This window comes from Engystomops pustulosus, chromosome 2 (assembly GCF_040894005.1).
Source record: "Engystomops pustulosus chromosome 2, aEngPut4.maternal, whole genome shotgun sequence".
Taxonomy (NCBI): domain Eukaryota; kingdom Metazoa; phylum Chordata; class Amphibia; order Anura; family Leptodactylidae; genus Engystomops; species Engystomops pustulosus.
This window is the reverse complement of record NC_092412.1, coordinates 174543288-174569454: the sequence shown is the minus strand read 5'-3', so window position 1 is coordinate 174569454 and position 26167 is coordinate 174543288. Positions and strand designations below refer to the sequence as shown.

General features: G+C 40.5%; 1 protein-coding gene across 1 annotated transcript; it reads right to left on the bottom strand.

The window, feature by feature from the left end:
- Positions 1-1458: 1458 nt before the first annotated feature.
- Positions 1459-15345, bottom strand: CCND3 (cyclin D3). Its single transcript, XM_072133115.1, has 5 exons — positions 15104-15345; positions 11207-11422; positions 7123-7282; positions 6868-7004; positions 1459-2311 (listed from the first exon to the last, which is right to left on the bottom strand). The coding sequence occupies exons 1-5, from the start codon at positions 15275-15277 to the stop codon at positions 2222-2224; spliced, it is 777 nt and encodes a 258-aa protein (XP_071989216.1). The 5' UTR covers positions 15278-15345; the 3' UTR covers positions 1459-2221.
- Positions 15346-26167: the final 10822 nt, after the last annotated feature.

Here is a 26167-nt window from a genome sequence, read left to right as displayed (position 1 = left end):
AAAGATAAAAAGAGAAAACCCACCATACAATTTGTTCTGCAATTTCTCCTGAGTACAAAGACCCCCCACATGTGGCTGTGACTTGTGTTATGGGGGCACAGCGAGGTGCAGAAGGGAAGGAGGGCGCTGCAGCTGCCAGGATTTTAGTTTCCTCATTGGCCCCTTTTGAAGGCTATAAAATTTTCGCTTTTGCGTTATTGGGGCCATGTGATGCCATTTTTTTTGCGGGATGAGATGCTTTTTCCAATGTTACCATTTTGGGGTTTGTATCACCTATTGTTGAAAATTTAGGAACGTTTTTTGAGGACAGGAGTAGAAAAGCATCAATTCTGTACTGGATTTTTTACTTCTTTTTTTTTTTGGTGTTCACCGTATAGACTAATAATCATGTTATCTTTATTCTATGGGTTGATACGATTACGGGGATACCAAACATGAATATATTTTCTTACGTTTTACTAAATTTGTCAAACAAAACCCTAATGTGGGGAAAAATCTATCATTTATGTATTGCCGTCTTCCAAGTGGCATAACTTTGTTACTTTTTTGGCTACGGAGCTGGTTGATGGCTTATTTTTTGCGGGACATGTTGTACTTTGCACCAGTATCATGTCGCAGTACATATGGTTTTTTGATCACACTTTATAGCATTTTTTGTGGGATTGAAAAGGTAAAAATCATAATTTTTGGAGGGTTTATAACAGTTTTTTTTTACGGCGTTTATCGTGCGGGTTCAATAATGATTTACTTTTATTCTACGGGTTGTTACGGACGCGGTGATACTATATATGTGGGGTTTGTGTTATGATTTAGACTTTTTTTGAGTTATATGTCTCTTTATATGTTTTGGGGGTTTGGGGCATTTTTAGTGATTTATGACTTTATTTTTTTATTGAATAACTTTTTTTTTTTACTTTTTCACTTTTATACCATGGGACATGAAGAAGCAATCATCTGATTGCTTCTTCATGATAATATTCTGCAATACTGATATATTGCAGAGTATTATCAGTGTCAGCCTATACACTTGCATAGGCTGGCACTGTGCCAGTAAGATGACGTCACAGACGCCATCTTACTGGCAATTCTTGCAGGTAACTCTGGGGTCCAGATCGGACCCCAGAGTTACTATAGCAACGATCGGCGCACCCCGAAAACGGTTCGGGGGGGCCGATCGTGGGGGAAAGATCCCCCAGATACATGTTAGATGCCGCGGTCGCGCTGACCGCGGCATTTAACGGGTTAAGCACCCGCGATCGGAGACAACTCCGATCGCGGGTGTTACACTGGGGTGCCGGCTATCAGTCACAGCCGGCACCCCGTCTTTCCCGATGCCGGTTCGGCTCAGATCTTGAGCTGAACCGGCATCAGCTCAGCGTCCGATATATCGGACGCTGAGCGCTAAGTCACTGCGCTCAGCGTCCGATATATCGGACGCTGAGCGTTAAGAGGTTAAAAGTGTTTACTGCTTACTCTTTCATAACACCCACTGAATGTAACACAGTCACAATGCAACACAGTCAGATGAACAAAGACGGGGGAAGCACGTAGGGTACAGATGGAGATAAGCTGTAACTTGTCTTTTATTTTTGTAAACTTTAAGGTACAGTCTCTATAAAACAGCTGTGTTGGACTATGCAACATTGAAAACTACAACTGGACAGGGCTGGAGTTTGTATAGCCTAATCATCACTGAAGTGCTAGAGAAGAAGTAAAAAGAACAAAGAGTTGTGTGTTTTCTCTACTCTATTCTATTTTTTTAGTTTGCCTCTTCTAATGTGAGCCTAACATGAATCAAGATAACAATGAAAAACAACCTGTAACTGGAAAGGGGCTGTGTTAATTTTTTTCTTTTTTAACTGGCATTAGGGATTGTGAAAACAAGAAAAAATATATATACTTGCCTGTCACTCTGTTCCAGTGCTGTGCCTACCGGCACTTTATGTATAAGCATTACACAAACTGTAGGCAGAAGCTGGAGAGGGTGCACTTCATGGTTGTGGTAACCACTTTTCTACACAAACAGATGGGAAGCACAACACTGGACCAGATATTTATAGAACAATATTTTATTTCCAATTTAACACTACTTTTGTTTTCACAGCTCCCACACCACTCGTAAAGAAAAAAATTAAATCCCGGGCAATCCCTTTAAAGACTACAAACTATTAAAACAATGGTAGAGTACAATGATGAGTGTCCTAACAATCCCTCCAATATCTTAAAAAACCAGATTCACATAAGTATGGTCTTCCAGCGCATATCTGCTCAAAGCACCTTCAATTTCTGTTTTACAGGCCAAGATCTGATCCTGTGGAAAGAATACAGTATAGTGTTAAAAATGAATCAGAAAGGGTAGTAAATATTTCAAGCTTTTAGTTCATTTGTTTTCTGCAAAGGGTGGTGATCTGAGACAGAGAGATATTACACTCTCTGCCTCCTTGACTCTATTCAACCAATTCACATATCCCTTCAAAGTTGTTTTTTGATTAATGCCAGTGCACTGGGCTATGAAAATAAACCGGATCTGGAGTGTTTTAAACTGCCAGACAACTTATGTAACAGCGCTCCATGCAGTTTTAGTATGTCATGGAGCGCTAGGAATTTAAAGGGAACCTACCACCACGAATCTACTTATAAAAGTAGATCGGGTGGTAGGTGGATCAATAGGACGTGAGGATAGCCCTTTTAAAGGCTAATCCTCAAGTCCCGCACTGTTTTGAAAAGTTTTATTATCCGGCTTCGGAGCAGTGACCGAGCAGGCGCGGGCCTGCTGTTCTGCGCAGACAGCAGATTCATCGGACGAGGAGCTGCGCGCCGAAGATTTTCGGTAGGAGGAGAAAAGAGGCTACCGGGGTGTAGCAACATAAGGAAATTTGAATATAGGGATAATAAAACTTTTCAAAACAGTGCGGGAACGTGAGGATTAGTCCTTAAATGGGCTATCCTCACGTCCTATTGATCCACCTACCACCCGATCTACCTTTTATAGGTAGATTCGTGGTGGTAGGTTCCATTTAAAGGGGTATTCCCAGTTCAATAACTAAATATAATTATTTGTATAATGAAAAGTTATACAATTTTTCAATATATTTTCTATATTAAATGCTCACGACATTACTGTATTTCTATAGAAAGCCTCTACATTAACAATAACAGCAAGCAGATATCTAGATCAGAACCTTCCATCATACAAATAATAACTACTTGCTGAAATATGAGACTCTATTTAGAGTGTTCCAAATAGAATCTTTCCATTTTCTGCTGCCAATTTTGCCCCCCCCCCCTTACAAAACCTCAATAACTTTTATAATGATCACACTTACCTCTAGTCCTAACAAATTGGCACCTGATTGGTTGAGGTAACAATTCTGTGATCTCCATGTCAACCAGTCTTCATACTCACATGAAATATATTTGTAGCAACAAATTTAGGTAGGGTGATTCAGGTAGGGCCCAGTTCACTCCTGCATCTGGACTTCCCACACAAAAATTAAAATAACCAAAGACTTGTGAATACATTAAAATGTTAATTGATGCCAATGGACTTATAATGGCTTCCGCTATTGTCACGCTTGCACAACTTCCATTAGTTCTACAGCAAATTGGATGTAAACTGCAGAACTATTTTATCCGTTTGAAATAACAGAAGCCCAACACAATTTGTGCAAGCAGATACAAATAGAAGCCATGTACATCAACAAACATTTTAATAGATCCGTTAGTCTTCTGTTATCATCATTTTTGTGATGTAAATTAATAGCAGAAAACCAAATGCAGGTGGGAAATGGACCTAAGATACATTTGTTCTGGATACTGTCATCAGAAACTGCAGCTTCAAGGCCAGACCTAACAACAGGTCTTGCATATGCCGACCACTTCCCTATATCATGTCATTCCATGGGAGGGCAGGTCTCAATAGATAGGTCTGTCCACTGCTTTGTTTATGCTTTGGGCTGAATTAGTCATTTATGGAACCGGACAGCCAGAGGGATGAGGGGGGCACACATGTAACCCACTTTCAGAACCATTCCAAAAGATGAAGTTTCAACATACACTCCTCAAAAAAAAAATAAAGGGAACACTGAATGACACATCCTAGATCTGTATGAATTAAATATTCTCACACACAATATTGATCCTCATTTTTTCTTGTTTTACGGACATTTAATCAAAGTTGGATCAACCTCTATTGTGTTTTTCCAGTTTAATTTTGATTAGGAAGTATTATTTGAGGATTCCCTTTTATTTTGAGCAGTGTATTTGGATAAAGGCCAGTGGTGTAAAAATCCCCTCTTTACCCAAGTATCTTGTAATCATGTTACATAGTATACATACATTTGATTGAAATTACTCAATTCACTCCATAATATTAGCTAATTGTGCAGTCATATTCATAGGTCCATTCAACTTAAAGCGAATCTGTCCCCGGGAATATAATTTTTAGCTGATGACAGGGTTAATAATGTTACAAATAATCAGATGTTCATTTACTTTAAACAGAAATACATTTCTAGTAAAAACAAAAGAATGGCACAACACAAAGATATGAAAAGATGCTCCAGGATTTAGATTTTTCAAGAATACAGTGACAAAAATGGCCATGTTAGGGCAAATTACAGACCCTTTTACCAAAAAAAAAAACAGGATCCAAAACTGTTATCTTATGGGGGCAATGTTTTAACCGGTTAAGGACCGGGCCCTTTCCTGTTTTTTCATTTCCATTTTTCACTCCCCACCTTCAAAAATCTATAAGTTTTTTATTTTTTTCATGTAAAGAGTTGTGTGGCTTGTTTTCTGCGTAACAAATTGCACTCCATAGTGATGGCATTGAATATTCCATGCCATCCATGTACTGGGAAGCGGGAAAAAAATTCCAAATGTAGTGAAAATGGTGAAAAACGGCATTTGCGCCATTTACTTGTGGGCTTGGATATTACGGCTTTCACTGAGCGCCCCAAATGACATGTCTACTTTATTCTTTAGGTTGGTATGATTACGGGGATACCAAATTTGTATAGGTTTTATAATGTTTTCATAGATTTACAAAAATGAAAAACCTATACAAAATTTTTTTTCTTTATTTTGCCATCTTCTGGCGCTAATAACTTTTTTATACTTTGTTGTACGGAGCTGTGGGTGGTGTAATTTTTTGCAACATTTGATAATATTTTCAATGATATCATTTTTAGGACTCTACGACCTTTTGATCCCTTTTTTTCATATTTTTCAAAATGGCAAAAAGTGCCGTTTTCGACGTGGGGCTCTATTTTCCGTTACGGGGTTAAACGCATTCAAAAACCGTTTATATATTTGGATCGGATATTTTCGAACACGTCGATACCTAATGTGTTTATGATTTTTACTGTTTATTTATATTTATATCAGTTCTAGGGAAAGGGGGGTGATTTGAATTTTTAGGGTTTTTTTATTATAATTTTTTATAACTTTTTTTTATTTTTACTATTTTTCAGACTCCCTAGGGTACTTTAACCCTAGGTTGTCTGATCGCACCTATCATATACTGCCATACTACAGTATGGCAGTATATGGGGATTTTCCTCCTCATTCATTACAATGTGCTAGCACTGATCGCGGGTGTTACCGGTAAGTCTTTGCTGCAATATGCAGCAAAGACTGACCGGCTATGGAGAGGGCTCAGCCCGTGAGCCCTCTCTATGCAGCAGGACCCGACCGCCACCGTAAATACACGGCGGGCAGTCGCTAACCAGTTAATATTGCATTGCTTTTCGTAATCTGTCTGTATGCAAACACATATTATATTATTATACTGTTGACAATACGGGGCTTATTTACTAAGGGTCCGAGGCCGCACTTTAGTCAGATTTTCCAAAATTTTTGGGGATTGCACGGCTGTGTTGGTGTTTAGCACTGGATATTGTCGCATGCGATCGGATTTTGGCGCTGGCTTTCATGCGGCAGAAAACGGGGGGGTTTAGTGCCGTCGGACGATCCAACTGATTCGGACTGAGCACGGGATTTAACATTCAAATTGTGTCACAATCCAATGCACTTAGGCCCTTTTCACACTTGCGTTTTTCATGCGCGTTTTCTGCGCGTGCTTTTGACGCGCAGAACTTGCATTGCACTCTGACCCATTGTAACGGGTCTTTTCAGACTTGCATTCTTTTTCACGCACACACGCGCGTTTTTTTTTTAACGCGCGTTTAAATCTCGACATGCTCTACTTTTGCAAGTCACGCGCGTGAAAAACGCACCATACAAGTCTATGGAGATGCATCAAAAACGCATCGCACTCTGAGACACTTGCAAGTGCAATGCAAGTGCAATGCGTTTTTCACGCATCAATTGCCATAGAAAAGACAGAGCTCAGTCCTGAGTCCATTTCACGAGCATTTTCTGCGCGTGAAAAACGCATTGAAATTGCATTGAAAATTGCATCAAAAACGCGCGTGAAAAACTGAGACACTGAACAAACACTGACTGAAAACTGATTGCACTCTGATGCAAAATTTGCGTTTTTCACTGACCAAACACTGATCGCACCCTGATCAAACTCTGACGTGATCTGCAACGCAAGTGTGGAAGGGGCCTTACATGCACCAGGAAGAAGGTGAACTCTGGCGGACCTAAACGGGGAAGCAACACATGCAGGATATCAGGCGCATGATCTTAGTGAATCGCAGACTATGCACTTTATGTGGACTCCAAGGAACAGGTAAATAAATGCGCCCCTATATTTACAAATTCGGGGTTAGTGATGTAGAATGATGTTAAGGTTACTATATGAATACAACAGTCTAGCAAAACTGATAATCTTTCCAATCCCAAAAATGACAGTTTTACAAAATGTTTTTAAATATTGTAACATTGTCTACTACTTACTGTTGTTGTTTCAGCAAGTGACGAAAGACAGGCAAACAAATCATCAGCTGGAGGCATAATTAAGCCAAAATCCCACATTGCCTTTGCAATGCAGACTACTGTTATCAGTGATGGTGCAAATTTGTAGAGATTACAGTCTGTTAAGACAAAAAAAATATATAAGGATTTCACTCAAGTCACAATGTACTGATAACCCTACATGGAGTCGTACATATGATGATTATGGTGGCTTTGTCTACATACATGTATACATACCAGCAGAGCAGAGTGTCAAATATGCCCCAGCATTTTTACGTAAAGAGCTTCGCATGTCTGAGGTAAAAATAACTCTGTCCAACATATAGTCAAGAAAGTCATGTGGTACTATGACAGCTAAATCCCAGCGCATTTGCTTGAGGATGAAGGGTTCCCATTCCTACAGCAGAGAGATTCATTAATTTAAGATAATGTAAAACTTATTAAAACATGCAATATCAAATAAGAAATTGACCCAGACTACAATGTAAAACATTCAATATTAACTATCTATAATGAAGTTGCTGATTAATTTATGCCCTGACAAAAAAAGTAATTTAACCTCTTAAGGACACAGCTGTTTTTCGTTTTGCGGTTCCATTTTTCACTCCCCATTTTCAAAATTCCATAACTTTTATATTTTTCTGTATACAGGGCTGTATAACGGGCTGTTTTCTGTGTAACAAATTTTACTTCGAAGTGATGGTATTTAATATTCCATACCGTGTAATGGGAAGCAGGAAAAATGCTGTGAAATTGACAAAAATTGTGCGCTCCAAAAAACACCACCTCTATATTCTTTGGTTCAGTGCTATCAAAGAGATTTTATTACCAAATTTTTACCGAGGGGAATAACCGTTTTAAAATCGATAGATCGGGACTTTTTGGAAAGTGACGATACATAATATGTTTATAATTGTTATTGTTTATTTATTTTTAGATCCGTTCTACGAAAAGGGGGGTGATTTTAACTTTTAGGTTTTTTAAACATCAAGTCTGGTAGTTGGCTTCTCCCTTCCCAGCAAGTTTCCCTTGGCCGCCATCATGAGGGGATTTGTCGGACTGTAGGCCCACTAGCCCTTAATAGCGATCAGCGCTGTGTGTGTCCAAGTCAGCACACAGCAGGCAGTGATGTTACCACAGCCTGCATTCTTTGTGCGACCCAGGAGCCACCACTGCCATCATTGTTTAGGCAACAGCGTCTGGGAGAGGAAGAGAAGCCAGTTATCTACTTGGGGGTATTGTGCTGTGGCTACCAATCTACTGGGGGGCATGTGCTGTGGCTACCTCTCCATCTCCTGGGGGGCATGTGCTATGGCTACCTATCTATGCATACTGTATATGCATTGTTAATGCATGCGAAAATCGCTATAATTAATTCCAGGGAATTTTATATATAAGAAAATCATTTATGCAGCACTTGTACGTGATGTGGGGAACTACAATGTGGGGTGTTGGAGAAGGGCAAAAATCTTGGCAGTCAGGGGACCCAAATTTCCTAGTGATGGCCCTGCAGGTTCCCTTTAACCTTCAGCCATTTTCCGATTTTGTTCAGTTTTTTCCACTCCCGACCTTCAAAAAGCCTTTTACATTTTACATTTTACATTTTTATGAGGGCTTGATTTCAGTGTATCAAAATGTACTTCCTAATGCCATTATTTCATTTCTCATGCAATGTACAGGGAAGCTGGTAAAAAAATCAATATGCAGTGAAATATTTTCAGCATTTTATTGTGGACTCTGTTTTTATGGTTTTCGTTGTGTGCTCCAAATTACACCTCCCACTTATTCTGTGGGTCAATTCGATCAATAACGTTGCCTGGGGTTCCCTCCCAACTCGAGGACTGCACAATAGCAGCAGACAGCGATTGGCTGCTGTTGATGCACGGGGTGTTTCCCCAGTGATGTCACTGTCCTTATATGGACGGATGTGTATAGTGAAACTATCAAGAAAGGCGCACGCACAGGTATTCATAAGATCTCATGGTTCAAGAGAGTAAAATCGTGTTACATCTCAGGGTCACAACGCGTGAAATGAGACCAGCTCTGGGATATCACTGTCTGTACCACGATGCAGTCTCATTTCACTTGATAAAGGAGTTGTGAACTCTGAAATGCATTGTGATCCTGAGATATCAAATAAATGATTTTACTGTCTTAAACCACGATTTTCTGAATACTTGTGTGCGCCTTCTTTGACAGTTTCACTATACCCAAGCATGATCCAGACCGTATTGGCAACCATGTCTCGATGCCTTATGTCAAAAGGCAGTACCTAAGGGTACCTACATTTTAACCAAGCAACCAAAATAGTGTTGTGCCTAATATAGCACAACCATTTCAACTTTCTACACCTTCATTTGGTATCACAATAAAACTGCTCTATGAGTGCTATTTGCTGTCTCCTTGTCCGCCTTTCTATACCTTGCATAGACACTAGTGCGCCCTCACCCCCTCTTGCTGAGTGACATATCCACTCAACCAAGCTGGAGGAGGGATGAAATATGCTGAATCTGCTCCCCAAAGGATTCTCTTGCCTCCACTGAGCGCATATGTTGCTGAGCAGGATGGAAACATGTAGCTTGCTACGGCTTTCCATCCTGCCTTTTTCAGTGGTTGCAACATATACTGGTCAGATGGAGGCAACAACTAGTCTCTGTTTGCCAGTATGTATCAATGTATGCGCTTAGTATATACGCTGGGAGCTTTTCCAATGTATACGCTGTAAGAGTAATGGATAAATTGTAGTATTATAAGCATCTTGATTATGATGTCACATTGACTACATTTTGTCCACATTGTTCTTTATATGAACTTATAATTCTCTCCACTGAATAGAAGAGATATTCTTGCCTGCGGGATACATTATACAGGCCATACATAATTGTTTGTTACAAATAGAGACCATGGAAGTTAGGGATGTGGTAATCAAGTACTCAATTTGAAATACAATAGTTAACGTTGACAAATGGATGTAGCCCAAGGATTCTAGGAAAAGGTTATACAATCCTCATAAACGTGTGTATACAAAAAGCGAGGTGTGAATCCAGCCTTACATAGGTTTCATTATGTTTTAGTAGATTTTGAAAGATGAAAATCTTTTGTACAAAGAAAAAAACATTGCCTTTTTGCCATATTCTGACACCAATTTAAAAGAGCCATTTATTGAGGTTAAAGCACATGTTTTGATTTATATCAATTTGGGACCTATATATAAATGTATGTAAATATGTAATTAAATTGATAATTACTATTTTTAATCAGTGGCAAAATGGCGAACAAGCTGCTTTTCGGACATCTGGACACTATGGGGCACATTTAGTTACCTGTCCACGTCACGATCCCCGACCACGGATTGTGCCGCGATTCACTACGAGCGCTCGTGGTATATCCTGCATGTGTCGCTCCCCGCTCAGGTCTGCCAGAGTTCACCTTCTTCTTCCCGGTGTATGTAAGTGTCGCATGAAAGATGGCGCCGGTGCGCGACAATACGATCGTATGCGCCAAAAACCCCTGCTAAATGCGTCGCAAACCGAAATCATCGGAATATCCGAATACCCTTAGTAAAATAAACCCCTCTATTCCTTTATGGCGTTGACATGACGTATAATCATTTTTATATTGGACTGCAGAATACAATGGTGCTATATAAATAAAGATTTATTATTTTTATTAATTCAGTATTGACAATCACATGGTGATAACGTTATTGTGGGTGCTGTAGATCATTAGTAAATTGTATCTAGATATAAATTCATTCTGTGCTGAAAGACCTATTATGATATAACCAAAGTTCCTTAAGAGACAGGAATTGCACACAAGTTTTAGTAAACTGCACCACGCAGCACAAATCCCTCTTGCCCTTCCAGCCTGCACCATAGTGATTTATGATGCTTTTAGTTACAGAACTATGAACTCATGTCATTATAAATTACTATTCATGTGAGATAAACTGTGATCAAGATTAAAAAATCCCAGCCTCAAAATGACCATCTGGATTAGCCCTAATCTAGAAAAATGAAGCTACCCACATGTAGATTGCTTCCACTGTACATTATGTTGTGCCTGAGGGTGTTTGGAACTGCAAATCAGTGAATGATTCACGTGTTGAACTGCCACTGTCCACACAGCTGTCACATATCTAAAAGTCTTTGGGTAATACCTTGTTCAGGGTTACATTTGGAATGGCAACATATGTTTCTTTAAAATGTTTCAAAAATGATCCAAGATCCAGTTCTGCTACAGCTAGAGAACGGAAATACCATTTATCCTTCCTAGAAAACTTCCTAGAAAAGTAGAAAAAATCTACTCAGAGTTAGTATACCCTAATCTGATGACAAAGGACCGTGTTTCCAGTGTAAGCTTCCAGGGTGGCAATGGTCAAAGGCACCTCATTCTTCATCTTCGATGCTAGGAGAAGACATGTGCAGCCTAGCAGCCTCATGGAATCCTCAGGGACTGGAAACAGTGACAAGCAGATTTGTATGTAACTCATAGCAAGAGGAAAGACTCCCTCTTCACAATGTTGGAGTTCACACACCTGTAATGAGGGAATAAGGGAACAGTGATAATAGCAACAACATTTGAGTAGAAACATAATAGTAGGTGCATGTGCTTTCAACATTTTGCTAAACCACAGTTTCCTTGAAAATCCACTGTAAAATCAACATGTGTAACATAAATGAACACCAACAAATAAACAACAGACCTGATAGAAAAAGCTGTAGCATTTCCTGACTATCAGATCCCCACCAATCTAATCTTGTTTATAGTAAAGTCATCAATATTGTTATAGGGATCCTGTCATCAGAAAGTGAGTTAGTAAACCCCTACCAGTATGTTGTCAAGCAGAGTAACACTTTTCCCATCATGATTCTTTCATGGTCTAGAAAGGGTGCCATCATCCAGAGAGTCAACTCTGATGTAGGTTGCGCCGATATCTGGAAAACTATCACATTACTCGATACCAATACAATACTTTTTGCGAAAAGAAAAAAGTGCTATTTGAATCCAAAATGTTTTTTCAAATTAGCTTCTTAAAGTTGTTACTCTTTCATTTTTCAACCGACAAAGCTAGTTGAAGGCTTTTATTTTCCTTGTTACCATTTTTACGAAATTTGTTGGGGTTTTTTTGCTGCTCATGAAATGGGTTAAATAATGGAATATTTCTATAGATCGTAGAGGTACAAATGCAGCGATACCAAATAGGAAGGGGTTTTAGTAAAGGTTTAATTTTTTATTATGATAAAATGGATTAAATGGAATAAACTGTGTCCCAGGAGGGGACTACATTGGAAATACAGAACCAGCATTTCAAAGTGTAGTTTGCATCACCAGGATACATGGCTGCAGCCCCTACACAGTGGAATCGGTTCAACACTTTCAGACCCGCTCCCAGACCTCTGTTGCTAGCAGTAAAAGCCCACAGAAAGGTACATAGATCTGGGTCTGAGTGGGTTAAACTTCTACTTGTTAGCAGAGAATCCTTGTATGGGGCTGGATAGGTTGTGTCAGTTTTGCACCAAAAGGAATTCACTTGGTGTGCGGCGTGGTTGAAAGTAGTGCCAAGTCAGTGGTCCAGCAACCACTGTATGGACCACGGACACGCACACTACTTACAACCACAGCGCACACCAAGTCAATTCCTCTCTTGGTTGGAAACTGACACAACCTCACCAGCCCCATACAAGGATTCTTGGATCTCTGTGCTAACCATTTGGACCTGAGGAAGAGAGCAGTATGCTCTTAAAACGCGTAGTCCACTTTTACAAAAATAAATATTGACTGTTCTACATACAACCTGGCTGCTCTTTGGTAGCATGTCATCTCATAAACCTGTTTTTAAATACAAAAATATATCCACTGTTTACATCCCAACCCAGCTTTGGTACACAGGGTGACGCAGCAACCATAAATACCAACCTACAGATAACTAACAGACATAACGGGCTTACTTACTAAGGGTCCTGCGGCCGCATTTCCGACGTTTTCATGGATCGCGCCGCTGGAACAGTAATTTAGAAGGGGATTGTGTCGCATGCATCGGATTTTGCTGCATCGGTGCTGGCTTTCATGCAACAGAAATCGGGGGTGGGGAGTGGTGGGCCGTCGGACGATCCGACTGATTCGGCCAGAGCGTAGGAATTAACTTTAAAATTGTGTTGCAAGCCAAGCACTTACATGCACCGGGAAGAAGATGGTGAACTCCGGCAGTCCTAAGCGGGCGCACGATGTATGTGAATCGTAACACTGGGCTGGGGAATGCGCAGGACCGGGTAAGTAAATGTGCCCCACTGTATGCGTATTGAGTTTGAAGCACTGGGTATCTCACATCTATATTAAAAAACTACTAATATTACAGCGGGGATGGACACACTACCTGAGCTTCTGCATGGAGAACGGTGCTGAGCGGGTTTAACAGGTCTGGAGGGGAGGGGTGGGAGCTAATGGGGTAAGGGACAGTGAATGTAGGCTTCATCTGCAGTTACCTCAAGTGCCACAGCACAGAATCTCTCGGCTTGTGTCTCCATTCCTTGCCCTCTCTTACACACAGCAAGTAATGCCCTCTCTTCAATTGAGCAGTGATCACATGCTCAGTATCAAATAGCAAGAAATCCTGGTATTTATAAAACTGGGGGTTTTTTTGCCTCTTTTAAAACCGAAAAGGTACTGAACTTTCGATGCATCGTGAAACCCTTCTTTGAAATGTAAATTGGTTTATGAAAAGGGAAGACTTTTGCACTGAGAGCACTTTAGCATTCCCTACCTCAGAATATCTCATCTGCTGGGATGGACATCATGCTCTAGACCAGTGTTTCTCAACCTTTCTGATGCTGTGACCCCGCAATACAGTTCCCCATGTTGCGGTGACCCCAAACCATGTACAAGAATATTGTATTAGCACCCAAAATGTGATAAAATCGATGCTCCGATGGTTTTAGGCGACCCATGTGCTTTGGTCGTTCGACCCCTGCTGGGGGCACGACCCACAAGTTGAGAACCCCTGCTCTAGACTTTATGGAAGCAACTTATGATGTAGCAGAACACAGGGTGTCAATTACAGCACAGAAAGAATTCTTAGACAGGGAGAGCTAGACTTCAGTGCTCTCCACCCCTATACAGATGATGCCACCATGATGACCCATGAAAGCTTTTTGAAATTATAGCCTGGAAAACCACTCAAATAGTGAGGGTGGAACTCAAGAGATGCCCATCAAATGGCAGTACAAAGTTGGAATTGATGGACTGATGTGTTTTTCTAGCCTTATTCACTTATTCATGATAAAGGTGAAGGAATTTTCATGGAAACCCTTTGGGGGCATTTATCAGTGCTTCTATCCCAGCTTTCTGGTGAGGAGGACAAGAAATAATCGCTAATTCTTGCACAATGGAAAAATATACCCCTGAAGAAGTCCTAGTGACGATATGCTTGGGGTCCTTCCCCCTCCCTCTGTACCTGCCTGCCTGCATACATACATACACTTGTTTATGGACCATCTTTTTGGTAGGGTATTACATCTGGGTACATTGTAGGCTCTATCCGTGTTACTTTTTGCCTGGTAAGTACCTTTGCACTTTTACTTATTCTTCATGCACTTTACTGTGTATTATCATCTGCAGTCAAAGTGTGTTAGCAGGTATTTGAGTTAGTAGCATCTTAAGCCTGGGGTTGTTTCACACACCTATAGCGTGTGTTTTTAGTATTTGTCCTGTTATTTGATGTTCATGTTTTTAAATACCAAAAAAAAAAAAAATTGTGTATTACATTGACATTTATACGCATCTACTTTGTCTTTTGGTGGTTTGTGTATCTTGATGCCAGGACACCCTTATTTGGTAGTGCCTATCGCTTTGTAGTAGTTGGCGAATGATAAAGCCCCCCCCTTTATCTTTAAATGATCCCAACAATGTTGCGCTAGAGAATGGATACCAGTGATCATACTTTGCAAATCATGTGCATACCAAAGCATGCACCCAGTGCGTGCCACAACTTACCCTGTGGCGGTGACACACCCGCAGACCAATAGCCCCATGGCCCATAGCCACAAGTAGTGGTGAATGCAAACACTAAATAAACTATTTTGCACAAGGACTTCTGATAATTATGTGATTCTCCTCGTTCATTTAAGATTTCAAGGCAATAGTAACAACTAGTACTGATCCCCCTGCCAACTACCTCTGCGGCATCCATGGACGTGTACTATTGCCCTGGGCACTGTACCTGCAGAATCCAGTATGCCAGCTCCTTCCGCATCTCCAAAGTGGTGTCACTTTGCGGACATGCCCGATCTTCACTTTGCTCTTTCTGCCTTCTTTCATGGGCCAGGAGGTTCATTAGGACCCGTGGGTCTCGCAGAAGATGCGTAGCCGACATTCCCCCACGCATCACAACCATCGCCCAATGTACGGCCGACTCCTGAGCAGCGAGGAGCGGGGAAAGCGCTTATATACAGCGGGCGTGTCCTGCTTGCGTCAGGGCGGGGTTTATAATGGACTTTTGTAGCGTAACCTCATATCCGCGGCGGAGGCATCTCATGTAATATAAGCTGCGTATTGGCTGCGCTAATACTGGAACTACCACAATAATGAGGCGCAATGACTCGGTTACACCTTCCCCACTCTATAATATTGTTGCTGAGGGTTTGGATTGTATGCTGTATGATAGCATTTACATGGGGAATGTCTGTTTTTAATACCTTAGCACCGTTTAACCCTACACAGGCATACAACCCCTTTGTAAAGAAGGAATATGGAGGATGGTGGAACTGCTAAAGCCTTATACATACACCAACGGACACCACATAAGATGTCCTGGAAGCTACTAATGTGGAATGTTAAATTAAGAAACTGGTTCCTTTTAAATGGATTCCTGCTATATAATTTGAAATCTGGGGCAAATCTAACAAACGGTGGTACATTTTACTCCATATTTTGCCCTGGAGTAATAAGCAACTCAAAATGACTGGAAAGTTTCAGTATTGCATATAACAAACATTTTGAGTTAGATGTTTATGGAATCTGTTTTTTTCTCTTGAAAATTTTTATGCCAGTTTTCCAACTAAAATATAGCAAAGCATACCAGAAGAAAATAAGTTTTGTCACAGACAAGGCCTGAAAACAAGACAGTTTTTCAACCTGCACGTCACTGGGACAGGGCAGGGAGAGGAGAGCCCTTGCCCTGGGCTACTGTATTTACAATAGTCTCCGCCTGAAATTTTATTCCAGCTATATATCCAGATTTACTTAGATCCCAGAGCCTCTTAGTAAATCTGGCATGTAGTAACCGGACCTTTGCCTCTGCTGTAGATAGTTCTCGATGCAGTAAGACTCAAATACTATTTCTCTAATGACAGAAATAATCAATTGTAGTTGTTTCTATAAAAATTCAGATACAATTAATTACCGCTGCACAATAGTAGCAGAAACCTAAAAAAGTCACAGCGGCCTCACTGTAGCTAAAATAGTCACAGGGGCCCCACTGTAGCCAATATACTAAAGGTGTTAGGGAAATAAAAGGGGGAGATACGGAGAGAAAAAGCGCAATCTAGCGCAAGATTATCCTTGGTAGGTTGGTGGGAGTATACATATAGGTGATATTTTGTATTCAACTTTTATGGTTGTGTTGAATGGCATAATACTGGTGAAGGCATATGTGGTGAGTGACCGCTGCGGCATCTCCACCCTCACACAAGGATTGGGTATCAATGTAACAATAAACAGGAAGGGTGGGTTACAGACTGTAAACCCCCTGGTAGAAAGTACTACCTGGGGTGCAGGTACTCAATAACTGGGGCTTCTTTATTCAGTTCAGATATTTGACAACACGTTAGAAGCGAGAGAACTTCATCATCATAATTTTATAATTCTTTTATCAGCAAAACCACTCAGCACAGGGATTAACCAAGATATGATTCTGCATCCGTGTAGCTACAGCATTCTCAAGACCTGATGAAGCACTTTGCATAGTGCGAAACGCGTTGTCAAATACCTGAACTGAATAAAGAAACTCCATTTATCGAGTACCTGCACCCCACAAACATCTTTTTTCTACCAGGGCATTTACAGTCTGTAACCCACCTGTAGCCACCTGACTCCACTGTAGTCATCGTAGTAACAGGGGGCCCTGAGTAGCCATAAAGTCAAAGGGTCCTCACTGTAGCAATAAAGTAACATGGCGAACGTAGTAGAGTGCACCCATAGTAACTAACATAGTATCAGCGTCCCCCAGCAGCCAAAAAGTCATTAGGGCAAAATTATCATGAAGCAGACCTCATGTGCCAGCTTTTTGATGGAATACAACGTTCCAGCTCCTCCAAGGAGCCAATTTGTAAGCTTTAAAATGTCTCCATGGAGGATCTTATTCTTTACTTTTGGTACCATATACTTCAAGAGTGCAATTTTGTTAGGTTAAAGAAGACCTGTCACCAGAATTTTACCCCTCACACCAGTAATACCTACTGCTAAAGGGTTAAACGTCTTTTTCATATCACCTAGAATCATCTGCCTCAGAGGCACTGTACCTTAATTACAACCATAGAAGAGTCAAGTTTTCTCCCACGCTGCCAGTGAACCCCACCTATTTCTTTTGATTGACTTCATCAACAGTGGATGAAACATGTGTCTGTGGGATTTCCCAGCCCATACCTAAAACTCCTGAATTAATTACCACATCAACACATATCTCTGCTGTCTTCACAGTAGAGTACGGGAAAGGACAGTTAAAAAAAAATAAAAAAAATCTTTGGATGGCACTGATGTGGTTCTATGGGGCTTATTTACTAAGGGTCCCGCAGCCGCATTTTCGTCGGGTTTCCTGACTTTTCAGGGATCGCGCCGGGGATTGTGTCGCAATCGCGCTGTCTTTCGCGCTACACAAATCGGAGGGCGGGCCGTCAGACAATCCAACGGATTCAGACTAAGCGCAAGATTTAACATCAAATTTGTGTGTTTCGCAAGCCAAGCACCTACATGCAGCAGGAAGTAGAAGATGAACTCCGGCGGACCTGAGCAGGGAGCAACACATGCAGGATATCGGGGGGCAGGATCTACGTGGAACGCGGCACAGTGCATCATCTGTTAGTGTCATAGTGTCATCATCTGTTAGTGGCATAGTTAGGCCGTGTTCACACACTGCATTTTAATTACATTCAGCATCAAGTGCAGCAGGGAGGAAAGAAGATGTATGAGGCTTAACCCCTTAACGACTTGGCCTTTTTTAGATTTTTCACTTCCATTTTTCACTCACCACCTTCAAAAATCTATAACTTTTTTATTTTTCCACATAAAGAGCTCTGTGATGGCTTATTTTCTGCATAACAAATTGCACTTCATAATGACGGTATTTAACATTCCATGCCATGTACTGGGAAGCGGGAAAAGAATTCCAAATGCAGTGAAAACGGTGAAAAAACACATTTGCATCGTTTTCTTGTGGGCTTGGATTTTACAGCTTTCAGTGTGCGCCGCAAATGACATGCCTACTTTATTCTTTGGGTTGGTGCGATCATGGGGATACCAAATTTGTATAGGTTTTATTATGTTTTCATACATTTACAAAAATTAAAACCTCCTGTACAAATTTTTTTTTTTTGGGATTTTGTTATCTTCTGGCGCCAATAACTTTTTCATACTTCAGTGAACGGAGCTGTCGGTGGTGTAATTTTTTGTGACTTTAGATGGAGTTTTCATTGCTAGAATTTTTAGGACTGTGCAACCTTTTGATCACTTTTTATAGAATTTTTAATTTTTAAAAAAATGGCAAAAAAGTGCCATTTTTGAGTTTGGGCGCGATTTTTCGTTACGGGGTTAAACACAGTGAAAAACCTTTATTATATTTTGATAGATCGGGCATTTTCGGACGCGGCGATACCTAATGTGTTTATGATTTTTACTGTTTATTAATATTTATATCAGTTCTAGGGAAAGGGGGGGGGTGATTTGAATTTTTAGTTGTTTTTTATTATAATTTTTTCTTTTAACCTTTTTTTATTTTTACTTTTACTATTTTTCAGACTCCTTAGGGTACTTTCACCCTAGGTTGTCTGATCGATCCTATCATATACTGCCATACTGCAGTATGGCAGTATTTGGGGAATTTCCTCCTCATTCATTACAATGTGCTAATTAATGGGTTAAAACTAGACGAAACGCTTTGCGAGCGGCACAATGATTACACTGTACCCCGCCGCAATGTTTGATAGTGTTACCGAAGGTTCTGGTTTTGTTCAAGCACTTGTAAGCAGCTCCTAGTGCCGAAAATTTGGTTGACAGGTCCTCTTTAAGTAGTTTCCCTACCTCATTGTGGGCAGGGCAACTGCTCTATTATTCTGGCAATTTTTAAGCTCTTTACCCCCATTTTACAGTAATTTTTTGGTATTAAAATCCGGGTCCTTATTAACTTCAATGGGGTTCGTGTTGCGAAATTCGGACAAGCCTGTCAAACACGAATGTCGACCAACTCACTCATCTCTAACTGTAACCAAAGCAACAAATAAGTGGCTGGAGGAAGGAAATAGAAGGAGGGGATGGGTGTTTGTAAATTTACTTTAAATATTGTCACGGGTGATCCTGCGACCCATATAGCAAGTCACTGGCTCACCCAAAGCTTCTGTGCCTCCGCTACTTACAGGTCCCGGATCCGACTTCCTCGGCCGTGTGCGCTCGTTCCCGACTCCCAGGGCGTGGGCGCGCCGGCTTTAAGAGATTTAAAGGGCCAACGCATTGCTAATTGGTGCCGACCATTTTTGGAAACTCTACTTAAGCCTACCTCTTCCTGCAAGCCCTGCCTGATCTTTGTGCTTACGCCATTGAGAAAGCTTCCTTGCAATTCCTGAGTATTCCTGCGTTCCAGTGTGTTCTTGCTCCTGAGTTGCTGTGTTCCTGTCTTACCAGAGTTCCTCCGTGTTATTGTGTTCCTGTGTTCCTTCTTTCCTGTCTCCCGAGTTCCCATTCCCATCTGCCTGGACCTCCGGTTGCTGACCCTGGACTGGACTTGACCTTGCATCTCTGGCGCCTGCCCTGACCCTGTGCCTGAACCCGACCATGAGACTGTCTTCAGTTAAGGTACCTCGACCTCGGCTGCTAACGCGGGCTAGTCGCACCTGTGGAACGACCTGGTGGTACCCTGCCGCAGCAAGACCATCCCGCTTTGCGGCGAGGTCTGGTGAAGACCAGATGCCACTTCGACTCCGGTCCCAGGTGTCGGCTAGTACCATCTCCCGCGGTGGTCCAGAGGATCCTTCTTCAATTACAGATTTCTTCTTTTACTTACTCTTTATTCTTTTACTTGGGCAATATAGTTACTCCCTATGATGTACAGTTGGGAAGAAGAGTATTTAGTTAGCTGCTAGCATATTGCAGATCCAGTCTTCCCAGCCTGCTGCAGATCTACAATTTTGTCTTTGGTCTTCACCTTAATCAAGGTAGGAGTGTGAATGGCTCATTGTAATGTATGAGGAATAAAATCCCCATATACTGCCATACTGTAGTATGGCAGTATATGATAGGATCGTACAGACACCCTAGGGTTAAAGTACCCCAGGGAGTCTGAAAAATAGTAAAAATAAAAATTAAAAAAAAAAGTAAAAAAAAAAATTATAATAAAAAACCTAAAAATTCAAATCACCCTCCTTTCCCTAGAACTGATATTAATATAAATATACAGTAAAAATAAAAATACATAAACACATCAGGTATTGCCGTGTCCGAAAATGCACGATCTATCAAAATATGATAACGGTTTTTCAATGCATTTAACCCTGTAACGGAAAATCGTGCCCAAAGTCGAAAATGGCACTTTTTTGCCATTTAAAAAAAAATTCAAAATTCTATAAACAGTGATCAAAAGGTTGCACAGTCCTAAAAATCATAACATTGTAAACGTCATCAAAATCTGCAAAAAACACCACCCACAGCTACATACACCAAAGTATAAAAAAGTTTTTAGCCCCAGAAGATGGCAAAATCCCCCAAAAAAATTTTGTTTAGAAGGTTTTAATTTTTTTAAATGTATGAAAACATTATAAACCCTATATAAATTTGTTATCCTCGTAATCGTACCGACCCAAAGAATAAAGTCGACATGTCATTTGGGGCGTACAATGAAATCCGTAAAATCCAATCCCATAAGAATTCGGCACAAATGCGTTTTTTTTACCAATTTCACTGCATTTGGAATTTTTTTCCTGCTTCCAAGTACACGGCATGGAATATTAAATACCACCATTTTGAAGTGTAATTTGTTACGCAGAAAATAAGCCATCACACAGCTCTGTACTTGGAAAAATAAAAAAGTTACAGATTTTTGAGCCCTCTTCATACAGAGATGGGCTTTGCTGCATTTCGCAGCAAAGACCCATCGCTAACACCTGCGGTCGGTGCTTGCAACGAACGCGGGTGTTAACCTTTTCTTTGCACTGAAAGCATGGTGGCGCATGTTACCAGCGATCGTCGCTCCCCTAAATGTCATCAGGGGCGGCAATCGGTTGCCATGATAGCCTCGGGTCTTCGTCTGACCCGAGGCTGGATGGCTTCTGCCTATCCATTACAATGAGCCTGTGGCTCATTTTAATGTAAAGTGTGCAGAAATGCCACATACTGCGATACAGTTGTATTGCAATATATGGTAGGAACGATCTAACTATGTAAGGTTAATGTACCCTAGATGGTCTAAGAAATAGTAAAAAAAAAAAATCACCCCCCTTTCCCTAGAACTGATATAAAACATAATAAACAGTAAAAATCACAGACACATTAGGTATAGCCACATCCCAAAATGCCTGATCTATCAAAATATAAAACCCGTTATTGACGGTGGTGACCTTCGAGACGGGAAATGGCGCCCAAATGTCCGAAACCGACTTTTACACCTTTTGACATGACATAAAAAATGTAATAAAAAATTATCAAAAGGTCGCACAGTCCTCAAAATGAAAGCAATGAAAATGTCGGCTCATTTCGCAAAAAAATTATACCTTCCCCCAGCTCTGTACACCAAAGTATGAAAAAGTTATTAGGGTCAGAAGATGGCAACATTTTTTTTTTTCCTTTTTGTACACATTCGAAAATGTATTAAAACGCCATAAAACCTGTATAAATTTGGTATCACCGCAATCGTACCGAACCAAAGAATAAGGTAGAGGTATTGTTTGGAGCGCAGAGTGAAAGTCGTAAAAACTGAGCCCACAAGAACGTGACGCACACGCGGTTTTCAATTTCTGCACATTTGGAATTTTTTTCCGGCTTCCCACTACATGTCAGGGAATAATAAATAACAGGAAACAGGAAAGTAAAACTTGTTACGCACAAAATAAGCCCTCACACAGCTCTGTACACGGAAAAATGAAAAAGTTATGGATTTTTGAAGGTGGAGAGCGAGAAATGAGCGAAAATACCATGCGTCCTTAACCCCTTTGCGCACCTAGACATGATACTACGTCATAGGATGCGGCAATCAGGTCCCATCAGTTCCCGATCTGGTCCCCAGGGCTGCCTATGGCAGCTGCCTGCTAGGATCGTGCACAATCTAACAGTGCAGCAGAATGCATAGGCTGACTATGTAATATGCTGCAATACATTAGTATTGCAGTATATTACAATGAACAAGTGTCCACCCTGGGACAAAATAAAACAGTAAAAAAAAGTTTTTTTTTTAAAAAGTAATAAAAAAAGAATAAAAGTCCCCTTAAGTCCCATCCCATGCAGTAATCAAATAAAACATAAAAAAAATTAAAATCACCACAAAAAACACAACATATTGGGTATCACAACATCCGTAACAACCCGTACAATAAAATAAAATTGTCACTGAACTTGTACGGTGAGCGCCGTAAAAAAACACAAAAAAACCCTTACAAAAATTATTACATTTTCACATTTGACCGCATAAAAAGAGCATAAAAAGTGATCAAAAAGTAAAATTTACCGCAACATGATACCAAGAAAAAGTACAGCTTGTCCCGCAAAATATAAGCTGTAAACAAAAAAATATAAATGTTCTGCCCATTGTTATGTTGCGATACAAAAACAAACAAATTTCTTACGAAATTAGTTCTTTACTCTGCAAAATAAGTTTACCATAAAAAAGCCATATTAATGGGGTATCGCTGTAATCGTGATGAGCCATAGAATAAAGATAACACATTATTTTTATGGTACGGTGAACGTCCGGCAAAAAAAAGTTCTAAAAACCATAAACAAGAATTAATTAATTTTTTAACCACCACCAAGAAAGAATTAATAAAATCTGTTTATTAGCTATTGAGCCCCCCGATGATGTACCTGAAAAGTAGATCTCATCCACAAAAAAAAATAATCTCCCATATGTCCAAATTACAAAAAATAAACATTTTATAGCCTGTAAAATGTGACATTGCAGATCTGCTATGAATGGCGCTGCTTCCCTTCTATGCCCGGCCATGCGCCCATACAGCAGTTTACCACCACATATGGGGCATCCTCATACTCGGGAGAAATTGGGTATCAGACTTTGTGGAGTTTTTCGTCTTTTAATACTTTGTGACGGTTTAATTTTTGGCCAAAATTAATACATTGTCTAAAAGAAAATAACAACTTGTAAATTACACCTGCATTTTGTTTTAACCCCTGGGAAGCATCTAAAGGGTTAACATACTTCTTAAAGTTGATTTTTTTTACACATTGTGGGGTGAAGTTTGTAAAATGGCATGATATATGGGGTTTTACTGCTGTTTAGGCCTCTCAAAGTCAGTTAAAGCTGAGGAGGTGCCTCTAAATAAGGGTTTTGGCGATTTTCATAAAAATGAGAAAAATTGCACCCAAAATTCAGAACCTCCTAACAACTTAGAAAAGAGAGAGGATGCATAAAACCCTGTGCTGATATAAAGCAGACATTTGGGAAATGTTAGTTATAAAGTTACTTGGGTGCTATGACTGTCTGCCTGAAAGGCAGAAAATTTAGAACTTTGAAAATAAATAATTTTTTGAAATTTTTGCCAAATTTCAATTTTTTTCATAACTAACCACAAAAGATATCATCAAAAATGTTCTATTACTTTGAAGTACAATGTGTGACGGTAAAACAATCTCAAAATCCCCTGGATATGTTAAAGCTTCACGAAGTTATAACCTCCTTTAATGACACAGGGCAAATTTTAAAAATCAGGCCTGGTCCAAAAGGTCTAAAATAGCTTAGACTAGTGATTTTCAACCAGTGTGCCGCGACACATGGTCGGGTGTGCCGCGGGGAAAGTTCCCCAAACTATGGTGCCCCCTGTGTTTTGTTTCCCGGCAATGCGCAGCGATGCGCAGTCACGGCTTCTTACAATGTAGGAGACATGTACAATAACACATGCGCAAGCTTTGAACCTTGCACAACAAAATGACATTACCGAGGCCGGCGCATCATCCTGAGAGCGGAGAGACTCTTGCATTTGCCGACAGCCAAGGTAATGGCCACCAATAATGCTGACTATATGAGCTTTTGCCTGAGTATATGAACTGTTGGCAGAATACTCAGCATATGAGCTGGTACTTTTAGTACTCCAGCAATATACTGCATACAACAATGAGAAATGTCAAATGAGAAATACTATAGTCATGAGGCTGGAGTACTACAAGTACCAGCTCATATGCTGAGTATATGAGCTGGCACTTGTACTCTGGCCTCATGGCCATAGTACTTCTCATTGTACCCCTTTATTTTGCAGTATATGAGCCACATAATAATCAGCACCATATACTAAAAACAGGGAGAAACTGAGAACTGTTGAGGAAGAGCTTCGTGTGTTTCTTTCCACCATTCCTGCCAGGATATCCCTTTTGTGTTTATCGTAACAGGCCCAGGTTTCTAAAATAAATTTAGAATCTATATTATTAGCTATATGTATAATATGACTGTTTTAGTGTCATTGTGTGCTATTTTGGTTGGTGGTGTGCCCCAGGATTTTGTAAGTATAAAAAGTGTGCCGCGGCTCAAAAAAGGTTGAAAATCACTGGCTTAGACACAAAGGGGTTAAGGGGTTAAAAATCAGACAATGTGATTTTCTGGATTTGTTTTCACATCTTGTCTCAATTACAGGCCTTACTCATATTTTTAAGTTGAAGAACCTACACAATTGGTGGCTGACTAAATACTTTTCCCCCACTGTATCTGTGTGGATGGTCAGTAGGAGATTTAGTGGAAAGATGCTCATCTTTGTGCTGACAACAAAACACTGCAGCAGGTGGGCTGCGGGCGTGAGATTGTAACAGCCTACTGGTGACATTGTAACATCACACCATAGCAACTAATCAGAGCATAGCACTCATTTCTCAAAAGCAGTTTGTGAGATAAAAGTTGGCTACTTTGTAGTAATGTTGGGGTATGTTCGCACTTGGCAGAAAGTCATTGTTGTATCAAAAGAACAACAAAGCGATACAAATATCATCCACATGATGTGCATGGGGTGTGGATGTTGGATATATCACGTTCATTAATTATTTTACCTTTCAGCATCCATTGGTTGAATTCCATACTAAATGGCAAATCAGTACCAGACTCAACATATACCACCTGATTTTTATAAGACTTTGTTGTGAAATTGAGGCAAATTCTGAGTGTGCTTTTAATTCCTCACACAGGGTCAATAAATGATAAATATTAAAATATTTACTGATTGTATCTAGCCTCCTATCCTAAGGGATAACACCAATCAAGTAGGCTAGTGGTTGGAGTGTAACGACAGTTTTTCCTGGTATATTGGCACACAGTTAGGCGCCCCCTGGGGCACTACTGGTTGGTGATGATCTCAGGGTGATATTAAAGGGGAGGCTTGTGGTGTTAAAATGGCTAACCAGCGACCAGCAATACAACAAATAATTCCAACTCACGGTTGCTTTATTATCCAACAGCAGGTACTGCAGCAGAAATAGAGTGAAACATCCACCCTGGTAACAAGCAAAGCCTAGTAATCTAGATTTAATTGAAAAAGCTTCACCTTTATCTTGAAGCTGGATATCTCCTATTCAGTATTGCAGGAGGATGGGCCCCCAGCAACGACAGGACAAGGCATTTTGCAACCCTAGGCGAACACGACCCCTCCCCCCACACCTTCAATAAAATTTAGCACCATGACAATGCCACAAAACCCGTCCTCCATGTCCATGTCACATTTATATAAGGCCTCATGTACAAGAACATTGTTTGTGTCCCTTGTTTGTATTTATTTTGGTTCATGCACTGTGCCCTGGTTTCTATGGCCCAGTTTGTGAGCTGCTTGCATGGGCTGCAAAAACCATAACAGGTCCTATTCCTACCCTTGTTTGTGGC

Excerpts from the sequence above, each read along its gene's own strand:
- CCND3 (XM_072133115.1), bottom strand. The coding sequence starts at position 15,277 with ATGGTTGTGATGCGTGGGGGAATGTCGGCTACGCATCTTCTGCGAGAC. Across the intron at positions 7,283-11,206 it reads TCCTTTGTCATCAGATTAGG|GAATGGGAACCCTTCATCCT; the intron begins GTATACTAACTC and ends TCTCTGCTGTAG. Across the intron at positions 7,005-7,122 it reads TTTGACACTCTGCTCTGCTG|ACTGTAATCTCTACAAATTT; the intron begins GTATGTATACAT and ends TTGTCTTAACAG.